The sequence below is a fragment of the Seriola dumerili genome, unplaced genomic scaffold (genome assembly GCF_002260705.1).
Source record: "Seriola dumerili isolate Sdu_G_001 unplaced genomic scaffold, Sdu_1.0 BDQW01000018.1, whole genome shotgun sequence".
Taxonomy (NCBI): domain Eukaryota; kingdom Metazoa; phylum Chordata; class Actinopteri; order Carangiformes; family Carangidae; genus Seriola; species Seriola dumerili.
Window position 1 is genome coordinate 2,225,584 of NW_019174273.1, and position 12,747 is coordinate 2,238,330.

The following is a 12,747-nucleotide window of genomic DNA, read 5'->3' on the forward strand; positions in this document are numbered from 1 at the left end:
AACCAAAATGGGTTTTCTTAAATTCCCGGACATCTCGTCTTCAAAAATAACGTTCTGGTTACGGATTCACTGGGACGATTCTGCGCCTTGAACCACAAATTTAACAGACTAACATTTAACATACTATTGACAACACGTGGTGCTAAAATGAGGTCTAATGGTCTAATAAACTCACCACAAATAAGCCGCTGCTCACAGCTTTGAAAAGGACATTTGAGGAGCTTCGCTGAAATAATTAACATTAAGGCTTCACTTAAAGGGTCAGCTTATCCGAATTACAAATAATATACATGAATTTTCTCAGAATCATGGTGAGCGAGGCTTTGAGTGAACAGGTGACAAACTGGAAACGGAACACGTATGGTTTTGTGCTCAGATTTTGGTCTCCACCAACTGTGACCAAAACACCAGTTTAGAGAATATGTTGGAGAATCTGTTCTGCAGACTCCAGGTAAAACAACACCTGACTGACACACTTGATGTTGCAATACAATAGAAGTGCATTTAAAAATTACATTTAAAAACCTGAACAGTGCGTTTTACAGATGCAGCGCCCTTGTTCCTCTGAATAATCCAGGGACATTACAGTCAACAGTTTTAATTGGGACTACTTTCTACTGAAATAAATAGTTCCTTTGAAAACCGTCCAGAGTGAAGTCTATGATTATCCACAGTATCCTCATGTCTGGAAAGATGCAATCAGCAGGGTAATTTTCAGAGGTCAATAATCAAAATCAAAATCTCAGCACATAAAATCAGAAATATAAATATACATGACTCAGGTAGAGTGAGGTCAGTAAAAAGAGATTAACTCAAATCTGTTTCTCTTTTATAAATATCGACCTTTGACCCTCTTCCCTTTGCTTTATCATAACAAAAACCTTTCCCAAAACCTTCTTTTACAGAAACCTAGGATCGAAAAATCTAATAAAATACAGTTTCTGAAAAAGAAAGTAAGAGTTTGGCTTGACAGTGCACTAATAAAACAATCTGCACCTCAAGGTCGATTAACTGTACCTATTCCAGAGCTTTCAGACATAATATCACATGAGCTTCATCAGCAAATGAAGTTGAAACTGTAAATACTCAAATTTCCTCACAAACATTTCCTGCAGTTTTAGATTTGAGAAACATTTCTAGTATTTCCAAATGAACAATAAATACCTCAGTGAATATTCAAGCAAAGAAAGTACTTGAAAACATCAGCCTGTGCCTCTGCTGTTTACTGTCTACTTTAATGAACAGTACTGGAACATTTGCCAACTCCAAACCCCTTCTCTGAGTGAATCAGGGCCTCAGTGTTTAAACTCTGTCATGGTGCTGTGCTCTGTCAAGTACAAAAGTTGGAATTAAAGTGCTTTAAGTTTGCACACAGACAAAACAAATAAGATTAAGGCACCAAAAAGAAGTCGGATAGGTACAAGTCCCAACAGAAAAACTCCTGACTTCCAGTAATGAAATCACTTCCAACCTCTCTCCCTCTGAAAGCCCCCGCTTACGTCCAAACTCACCAACATCTGCCACCAATTTACCAGAACACGCCTGTCCCGGATACAGCTATTAACCGGAGCAGCAGCCTGCCGTGTCTCCTCCGGCTGCACGGCTTTCACCGCCAAGCCAGCCTGAAGGATGAGCCGCAGGTCCGAGCCCTTCCAGACCGGGCCTGACATGGAAATAACATGACTGCAGCAGGCCTGTAATTTCCAGTGGCTGTGACCTTTAATCATATCTTGATCTACATCCTTTATCCCCGCGTCTGCCGGTGGCCCGAAGCTAATTTGAGACGTCAGATGTCTGAGAGTTTTTGACCTGATGGTTGTTCCATGTTTGGTTTCATATTTTGTGTCTGTGTCAAAGAGCCAAGAACGACCAGATGGAAACAGACGCTGACATCGTTCTGCACAAACAGCCAAACATGAGTCAGATGATATTGTTTTTATATATCACCTGTGTGGAGTTATGAGATTTAATCACGGTGAACTGAGAGATTCTTTAACTGTTCGAACTCACACACTCTGTGGCCAAAAGTATGCGGACACTCATATGCTGTTATGACTCCACTCTTTCAGGGTTTCCTGCAGTAATTTTCCTCTGTTCAGACCCAAGAGCATTGGTGAGGTAAAACACTGAAGCTCAGTGATGAGGCCTCAGTTCATCCCAGTGCTGTTGACTGAGATCTGGAGCTGGTCCAGTCTCCATTCTGCTCATAGATCAGTCTAACGCAAGCAAGACTGTTTCACAACAATAAAACCTGACTAATTTTAAGTCCAAAACATTAGACACCTAACCCCCAGGCTAACTCAGGCTGAAGATTAACGTTACCATGGTAACGTGGTAATCAGTGACACCTGCGCTGAGCAGTAGCATCCAACAACAAAAAACAAGAGAACATGGCTCATGTTTTGTGGTTTATGGCAGCCATTTTTTTCCAAATCACGTTGTTTCTTTTGTTTTTTTATTGTTTCATTCTTCAAGTAAAAGTCCTAGTGACTGTTTCTTTCAAAAGACAAACATGTTCTGCTGAGGTAAAGGAGTGGTTGGATGTGGTTCCACGGTTGCCCTTTTTTTTTCTTTTTGTTGTTGAAAAAAAGTCTTAATTTACCCAGAATTCATTGTACCACAGTCTGGTTTAAGATAGTCAAGAACTAAACTGCTTCAGACATGTATCTGGAGTCTGACTGTTTGTTATAGCTAAGACACAGTCAAAGTCTGTCTTTGTGAAACTGGACCCGGGATTCTGTGCAGCCCAGTCAAGCTCTTCCCACCAAGCTGAAAAAAAAACCCCATTTGTTTATGGACCTCTCGTTGTCACATAGAAACTGGACACGACCTTCACCGAACTGCTGAAATGTCACTGAATGTTGCAGCATGAAGATCCAAGACCAAAAGTACACAAGAGTATGCGGTCAGGGCTGTCACCATCAGTGTTCATTATAGTTTACATAAGACAAATTTGATCATCCTGGCTTTAATTGTGAAGTTGGATTCCTACTAAAGTTGAACTTCACAATAAAAGTCAGGAGGATTGGCTTATTTTCCCTCTGAAGCTGCATTTCTCTGTTATCTAGGGACTTGTTTCTCCATATTTGCAACATGAGACAATTTCATCCTGTTCATTTGACACATTTCACAAATCAAAACAACACTGTACTTGTGACCCATGCATGACAATGAGAGCGCCTTGTGGCATTTGTAAATTTGTCTTTCATTTGTGAATAGCGTTGCCTTTATTTGAGATCTGTATGTAAGTAGAGCAAATCGCTTTTGTGAGCCTTTTTCTTTTTAAATCTAAAAATGACATTCTTCTTTTTAATTGGATGACCTTTATATTGAGCGTCTGTAATTTCTTTAAAGAGCGCAATAAATTTCCAACAAAGAACTATGTAATCTGGTTCAAATCATAGAGAAAATAAATATTGTTCAACTGGTACATTTTCAGTTAATTGATAGTGACAGAGTCTTTCAGTCAGCCACAGTAGATCAGCTAAACAAGCAAAGATGAGAAATTTGTCTACAGGCAGAAATACAATAAAACTTCCATAAAGAACAAAGCTTCCAATAATAAATGAATAATGAATGAATATTGGTTTTAAATTGAGCTTTTCTTTCAAGAACATTCCCAATTTCCACATAATTAGAGCCAAATTACGCAGGGAAATAAAATAAAATGTTACTAAATATACAGAAGTGCAGTGTTCAAGATGAATACAAGACCAGTGGTCTTTGTTCTACAGAACCAGACATAGTTTAAGATATAAGATATGTGTATGAATGACCTTTGGCCTCTTTTCTCTGGGTTTATCACAGCCTTGGGTGAAAAGAAAGAAGAACTGAAGGTCACGTAACTTTTTTTGTTACAGCAGCTTAGACATATTCAAAGCAGAAAGACAAAGACAAAGATAGACAGAGTAAAAAGAAGAAATGAAAACAGTACATTTGAAACGACATGAGATATTTCAAGAACACCGGAAAGTCTCAAGTCTCAACAACAACCTCTCATTTCATCAGGAGGTCTGAGGACCAAGATGTCATTCATAGAGGGACCGTTATTTGATGTAATAGTTGTTTAGATGTTTGACTTCTTTTTGGAAAATATGATAGAAAATAGAAAGAAACTGGTAACTGTGAAATGTGACTTGCTGCCGAGCAAGGCCCCACTGTGGAGGGCTGAGAGAGGGCCCCCCCCCCCTGCTTTAAATCAAACTTAAAAACATGACGGAAAACACTAAGCTCTCAAGTTGTAGACGGACTTTGGGAGCGCGTTTACCGCCGTGTAAATGCCACCTCTACATGTTGCAATAAAAATGCGGCAGCAGCCTGCGGTGGCACAGTGGAAAGTTACCGCTGCTCTTCGGCCTGTTTTGGTGCCTCCAAATATATAAAGTGGTGGAGTTTAGTCATGGAGCATGCTAATGATGAGGAACAACAGCTCCTGGTTTCCTAACCCGCTCTGCCCTCTGGATGGTTCATCCCAAAAAACAAAAAACAGGCCGCTGCAACTGACAAGTTCTGATCAGAGAAAAAACACAAAAAAAAAACTACTGATTCTTAATCATGTTGTCAGCCAAGGATCTCGGTTACCTATTATCCTTTAAAAAGCACTATCATTAGTTTTAATTACCGCCATAAATCACTTTGTGGATGTCTCAATTAAGAGCAACAACCGCTCGGCTCAATTAGCTTCTTGAGATCACAAAGCCGTTAACTCCAGGCTTTCGCAGTTGCAAATCAACCTGTCATCCTTGTCAAAATCGTACACGTTGAAGACAGAAAAACAGAGCCGGGCTGCAGAAAGAGAAAAAGCTTTGGCTCTTTAAAAGCATCTCATAAAGAAAAGTGAGCGAGTGCGGCTGCCAGACACTCGGGGTTCAAGCCAGGCTGTATTAAAACAGGGTGTATTTTAAAACAAAGGTTGCATTTTAATAGGGCCAGAGGGTGGCATATTGTAGATAGCTATTGACTTTTAACTGCCGTGTTTAACGTTAAACACAACGTCTTGCCATGGCAACATGGATGCCAAGAGTTCCCCCTCAGCGCTGCCAGCCAACCTGGAACTGTTTTATATGCAAAGCAGTCGCAAATGAGAAGTACATTTTAATTATGAGGAAGCAGAAAAAAAATCCTTACACAGGATGGTTTATATAACTAAAGTAGATTAGTTTGAACAAGTATCATCATCATTATCATCATCGTCACAAGGTAAAGGAACAGATGACCTAGTGCTGGTTCAAAGGTCCTCTTCACCTCGGTGGAATCCCTGTGGTTCGGTTCTGGATGGATGCTCCACCACTCAGGTCCTCTTAATATCAATAATCAAATATCTCAACAACTAATGGAAGGATTATTATGATTCAATAATTTGGGTTTGGATCAAATACTGTACCTGTGACCCGTGTGTGCTTTGAGACGGCCGATGTTGGCTGCGTTGTGTTCTGTGGTGACAATGATGAGGCGCTCTCAACGTCAGCGGCAGCCATCTTTGTTAGTAACAAAAACTCTTCTCAGCAGAAACCGCTGTGATTGATGAAGACGACAACTGTCCATGAACCGTGACTCTAATACAGCCTCCACTCTTATGTACAGTAGTAGCATCCAGGTCTGGCTCCCACACAGTGCAACATGGCTCTTTTAATTTAACAGTAGACTGGCATGCCAACAATTGCGGCTTAAATTAGGTAGATAAATTATAATCATTAATTATAATGATAATTAAAAATGTCTCATCTTTTTGCTCTTGTGTTTCTGGTTTTGGAAAGTGAGGGAGAAATACACGACCCTCCAAACTCTTCAAATGCAAAGAATCATAAATAAACTCAAACGTCAATAGGATAAAATATTACACCGCATTTTGTAAAAGAGAATAAAACATGGATTAAATTATGGCAACAACTCTGATTTGACATAATCTTGGCTGCTGCTCATCAGACTTTGGAAGAAGGTGAGTATCATTATCTAATGCCTGCATTTTTAAAACAGCATTTCACTGCTTTAAAGGGGTTCCTCTCTCTATTGTTGTACCTGCAAAAGTTGTAGCTCTATGTTTCAGTTTCAGATCTTTTGTGTCAGGATTTTTGTGTTAAATAAAACGGGTAATAAATCTATTGATAAAAAGCCTGAAATGAATTTTCTGCATCACAAAGCAGCACGGTAACTCTTGGACTGAACTTTAAACTCAGCAAATAAAAAACCCGCTTGTGTTTCATGTCATTTATTGTCATTTTTTCCATCCAGAAGAATCCTGCTGCGTGACAGCTCAGAGAAGTCACAACCCAAAAATTCCACTTAGTTTGTATCCGACAGATGTTGGATAACAAATATTGTGACAGAACCAATGAAGCTCCTCATCTCTGAGCTTTTATTTTCAAGCTGGTTTAGGTCATAAGAATTGATTTTTTTATTTTTTTATTTGGTCCATGGCATGCTGGAGCAAATCCCTCGCCATGCACAAAAACACCATGATATATTACGTTGACATTGGCTGCACTGAATACAATGAACGATACAGGAATGCTTCAAATTCATGACTCTGTAAAAGCCGGCTCACCTCACTCTGACAGAGTGTAGGAGGACGCGGTGACTGACTGCCAGATGACCGAAACATTGAATACATGCACATGCACCTTGGCTGATTCATGTTACAACTACAAACATTTGCCAGTACAGGCAGAGTTAAGCAAGAGGGGAAAGAAAACTGAACCTTCACCTGTAGATAACAACCCAGTTAGAGGAACAAGTAACAAATTTACCATTTGTAAAGCCAAATTATGTGTTTTTAAAATGTCAAACAAAATCTGACTGATGTTAGATATTGTTTTCCCCGGACATGCAGTATAGTCCTGGGAAAATCTCATCAGCTTTTGTTTCCAACTTGATCACCAGGTATTTTAAGGCTATATAAACAGACTTGTAGTTTCATAAGCTGTGTCCCAGTTCAGGGTCAGCATCCTCCATCATGACAATGTGTCCTTTGGAGGATTTGAGAGCTCAGTTGAACCTGTATCTCTCTCTAAAATTAGCATACGAAGACATTTTAATTATTGATTCATAACATATTAATTTATTTAAACATATAGTATATATATATAATAACAATGTATATAATATGTAATATATATAGTCTGCATATACACATGTATGTAAATAGATACATTAATGCCATATCAAATGTATTTATTTGACTATATTGTATAACTTTAAAATGTAAATAGATTTATCAGAAATATGGTAGATTTTGTATTGTACTGTAAGTATTTTCAATGTGAAATATTATAATATTTATACATTTACATTATCAATACCATAGTAATTTTACTTATTTGAGTTTACTGTAATATTAGTAAATATAATTTTTGTTTTTATAGATTTATTAACACTGTAGTATATTTATTATTTATTAATTTAATTTAATTATTTATGTTGGTTGTAAATGTACGGTAATAATTGTAAATATAAAAATATATTTATTGATAATGTTAATATTATGGACATATTTGTAAATATTTTAAGATTCATAATATTATGATACAGTAGTTGTATGTACTATACTGTACTATGTATTATTTTTTCCTAAATTAAATACTGTACTGTAACAGGATGACAATGAAAAAAAATCCTCCTTAAGGTCTTCCCGGGTGGAATGCGGTTTTCCAGTCATTCCTCGTCTGCATTGTCAGTCTAAGTTGGCCCACATTCGGACCACCTTAAAAATTTCTGCTCTCGCGTTGCAGTGACACACAAAAACACAAGTACGCACGCACACACACACACACACACACACACACACACACACACACACACACACACACACACACACACAAACCGCGACGGGAGCGCGCGGCGGCAGCAGAAACCCTGTCAAATCACAACGGAGGTGACGCGCAGACAGGGGACTTACATAAAAATCCTCCGAGGACTTCTCGAGCTCTTTTTAACTTCTAAAAATCACGGAATCGTCGATAAACCTGTGCGGAAATACGTAAACGTCGTCAGTATGAAAAGTTGCGACAGTTTGCTAACGTCTTACGGACGTTTGGAGTAGCTTAAGAAAACGAAAAGTAGTTTTTTTTACACTGCAGACGCAGCCGGGGAGCGTCAAGGGGATTTCTACTTACTTTCTGCCTCATTTTCAACATTATTGTCATTTTCAAGTGATTTGAATCTTGTGAGACGTCTGGAGCTGTTAACGTGTACATTAAACCGGGGATAAAGCCACTTTCTTCCACTTTGTGTGCTCTGAGTTCACCATGCTGCCGAGCACGGCACTTTACGCGGCGAAGAAACGGAAGAAGCCGGTCCAGAAAATGTAAGTCAAATCAAATCACACTCAAATCATTGTGATAATTCTTTAATATTCCTACAACATCTCATATTATGTCTAAACGGCGAGATTATATTGTATAAACTGACTTTATGATGTCTGTGGTATTCCTTAAGTGTCTCTGGTGACCCTATTGTACCGCCTGTTGTACTTCTACTGTAATACCTTTGCAATACCATTATGCTTGTGTTCTTCAGTAGTGATATAACACATATAACTTATAATAAGTCTATAGAAACATCATGCATTAATGGCTTTTTAATGCTTTTTTGCACAATACTTTGCTTTTATGTGTAATTTAATTCATGAAGTTAAAACTTTTTACTTTGCATCTTGTATAAAAAAAAAAAAGAGATGGGTCTTTTTTTAGGATGTTACAGCTGTGCAAACATCTCCAGACTGGTTAGTCAGTATGTAATACATACAGTATGCATTGCAGCCTGTGTAACATGGTATTAAGGGTGTAGTAGGTTATAAGTTGCACTCTGTTTGCAATAGTAGCTGCATTGTCCTTAGTTGAATCCATGAGGCCATAAAGTCTATTTTCCCTGCTGTGGTTGTGCAGTGTTGGCGAGCCAGACCGAGGTAATGTGCCGAAGTCCAACAACACTGCAGGCCTATCCAGCATGGAAAATAAAGACAACTGTTGCTTCAGTATTATTTAAATCTAATTATACCATCTGAGACAGCTGGGCTTCCCAGACTGATTCATGCAAATGGTCTCCATGCTTTAAATCACTCCTTTAAGATCTCCTCAGAAGAAACCTCCTCTGAGTACATGCTTTTGTTTTGAGTGTGCTCCATAGGAAGGGAGGGTAACAGTGGAGAGAGTGAAACCCCACATCAATAACCTCATCATGCCACCTTTTTATGGTTCTTCTGCTTTAAGCAAATATGTACTGTACTACTCAAACGTTTGGTACTGTATATGGCATGTTTTCGTCCTGGGTTCCCCTTCATGGTCCCCCGGAGGGCCCCCGACCACAATCTGAGAGCTGCACACTCTTGCGCCAGAAATTCATTTTTCAGGGTTGCATGTACTGTAGCAAATCCCTAGTTTTGTTCAAAGGAAGCCCTGTTAGACTGAGTTGGTTCTATGTGAAATGTGAGATGTTCTTTTGTGGACAATGCTTGAATAGTTCTTCAGAGACCCGAATGGTGCTGTAAAGAATACTTTAAAGCATCACACTCAAATGGTTCCTCTTAGACCCTTGCTATGAAGAAACCTTCAGACTAGTTCTCTAGTGAAACATGGACAAATGTTCTTTCACTGACCTTTGATGCAGCTGTAAAGAACCATTCCTAAAGGTTTTCCACAGCACTGTACTTTTATAGTTGTGATTAAACCACAAGTGGTGTTGTAAAGAGCCGTCAAGGGAAGTACAATAAAGCACCATGTGCAAAGAGTCCACCTTAGAACCCTCAAAGTGGTTTAGCACTGTGGTGGAATGGTTCCTTTTTCATATCTTCATAACTTTTAGACAGGTTCCATACACAAAAAAATTATAATAGATCATTAATGGTGCTTTAAAATGAGGATCTCTGAAGCATCAAGTGGAAATTGTTTGTTAAGAACCCTTTAGAAATATTCTCCGTAGAACCAATACTTTAAGAACGTTCTACAGAAGTAATCTGAAGCACCGTGCCAAACTGGTTCTTCTTCGTCTATTCATAGTGCTATGACAAACTTGTAGAGAGATTTGCTGAAGCACTATGCTCAAATTGTTTGTTATAGACCCTCAGTGGTGCTATAAACGATTGTAGAGTGCTTAGATAATAAAGCAACAGACCCGTTATGGTGCTGTTAAGAACCCTCTGCAGAAATAATCTGAAGCTGCATGGTCAAATGGTTATTTTTAAACACTTCATGGTGGTAGGCGTCCTGATAAAGGGTTCTTTGACCTTTCATGGTACAAAGAACATTTGAGACATGCACAATGCTCTGATGGTTCCTCTTAGACCCTTCATGGAGCTGTAAAGATCCTTCTAGATATGTTCTTTAAGGCTCCTTATTATGGTGCCATAAGGAGCCTTTAGAGGAGTTCTCTAGTGCATGACCTTTTAAAACACCATGAGTGGTTCCTCTTAGACCCTTCGTGGTTCTGAAAAGAACCTTTAGAAATGGTTTCTTGAAGCAATATGCTTGAATAATTAATCATAGCCCCTTTATAGTGCTGTAAAGAACCTTTGGAGGTGTTCTCTATAGCGCCATGCTGACATAGTTCACCCTTGACCCTTCATGGTGCTGTAAAGAACCCTTGAGAACATAAGAGCTGCTCTCAGCCACACTGTCTTCCTCACTGTGATTTTACCAGATTGTGATTTTTAACTTTAACAAGCCAGACAGAGTGTTAACTGCTTCATACAGAACCACAGGCCAGAGCAGAGAACCACGGCAGAACCCTGCCAGAACCGTGGTTTCAGTGTGTGTGTGGTACTACCTGCATTAATCATAATCAGGACGTGGAGCGAGAGCGCTCTCACGCAATGTTTCCACGAGGGAGGGAGGGAGGGAGGGAGGGAAGATGGCGTAATCTGAGACTCGCTCTGTTTTTTTTCTCCTCCTCCTCCGACTGCCACAACATACTTTTTTCCTGTCTTTCCTTCTGTCTCTGTGTGTTTTTTTGGGGGTTGTTTTTTTCCTCCCTCCCTCGACTCAAATTAACATAGTTCTGTGTCACGCACACGGTTACGTAAGTCTGCCATGTTCGCTCGCCTTGGTTTTTAGGAAAAGTTTCTCCCTGGGAGTTTATCTTTCTTTTTCTTTTTCATTTTTTTTTGGGGGGGGGGGTGGTGTTGGTGAAGTGAGTGAGTTATGAGTGTGTGTGTGTGTGTGTGTGTGTGTGACAGAGAGAGAGTGAGTGGCAGGACTGGTGTCTACCCCACCTCCAGCAGTCTACCCTGAGGCGCTTCACCTTTATGTTGACACTGCACTGTAAAACCAGAACATTTAAATGTATGTCTGCCACAAGGAAAGACGATCCAACATTATTCAGCTTCACTAAAGTCATAAAACTAACATGAGAAACTTGATAAAAGTAGCCAGATAGATAGACTATGTGGCCAAAAGTATGCGGACGCTCAAACCTCACGCCCATTTGTGTTTATTGAACTTGTCACTCCAAAACCACGGTTCTTAATAAGCTGTTGTGGGAACAGTTCCCACATAATTTTGGACCCTGGCTGCAGGGATGTGTGTGCACTCAACCACAAGAGTGTTAGTGAGGTCCAACCGCTGACGATGTTTGATATGGCCTGTGCAAGATAGTTCTAGCAAGTTCTACCCATGGATGTATTATAGGAAGTGGACACTGGACTCCACAGCTCACTCGGATGACAATTGCACGCCATGGTTGCAGTATAAAATTAGCAGTGAGGTTTAGCGGCAGCGACGTATCCAGCTTTCTTTAAAGAAAAAAAAATAAAAATGAAAGGTTCCTCCACGTCAAACTGGGGAAATCATTTCTTTATGGTCCTGGTTCCCTTACTTGGAGCTAAAGGACCTAGAACAAATCTAAAGATGCACTGATGCACATCAGCACCAACACTAACCATGGGATTAATTCAGGTTCTTTATCAATGACCTATACAACAGTCAGGAAGTCATAGTGGCCCCCAATGAGTTCCACATAGCGTGTATTAGCACATTATTGCCATTATCGATGAGTCTGATGATTACTTTCTTGATTAATCAATAAGTTGTTTTGTTTTTTAAATGTCAACAACGATGAAAATAAGAACAAAACACTCAACACAGTTTCTCAGAGCCCAGTCTCTCTGTCTGGCCAGCAGCAAATCTTCACACCGGAGAAACAAATGTTTGAAATTTCTGCTTGAAAAATGACTCAAACCGTGACTTGATTGTCAAAAATAGTTGCACATCAATTATCTGTAGCTGCACTCATCAATTCATCCATAGGACATTTTATCTGCTGTGTGTGTAAAGATTCGAAATTAGTTATAAAGTGAACTGAGCGACTGAACCCTCAGGTTTCTTGCGTGTGTTAGAAAAGAGTAGCTTTGGTAGTGTCTGCCAATCTGATATAGAAATATGATGAAAAAGTTCTTTGTCAAAACATGAATTTCCATTTAGTTTCCCTTTAAATGATGGTTAGATATGCTTTAAAGTGCTGCAGAGTCGAGAACTTCATGAAAAGAAACATAAAAGAAGAAAAAGTGGACATTTTTCCCAGTGGTCCTCTTGTTCTGACAGTGAAATGTGGAGCATGCGTGCACATGTGTGTGTTTATACTCAGTGTTTCCCTGCAGATGAATTCAAGTGCCAGATGATTCCTGTTTGACAGCAGTAATGAAAGAGATTGGGCCGAACTCATGTGGAATAAAACAGTCAGATGTTGCTGCTGCTTGTTTTGTGTTGGTGGATGTGATTTTGACAGAAGTCATGCTGCTGCATCTTGAGGCCTACAGAA

General features: G+C 39.4%; 1 protein-coding gene across 1 annotated transcript in view; it reads left to right on the forward strand.

Annotated features, from left to right (window-relative positions):
• The first annotated feature begins 7,880 nt into the window (after positions 1-7,880).
• Positions 7,881-12,747, forward strand: part of LOC111233481 (aryl hydrocarbon receptor-like) — a 66,313-nt gene continuing 61,446 nt past the window's right edge. The window contains exon 1 of the mRNA XM_022761306.1: positions 7,881-8,302. Coding sequence (XP_022617027.1) covers positions 8,244-8,302 — 59 coding nt within the window. The 5' untranslated portion in view covers positions 7,881-8,243. The remainder of the gene's footprint in view (positions 8,303-12,747) is intronic.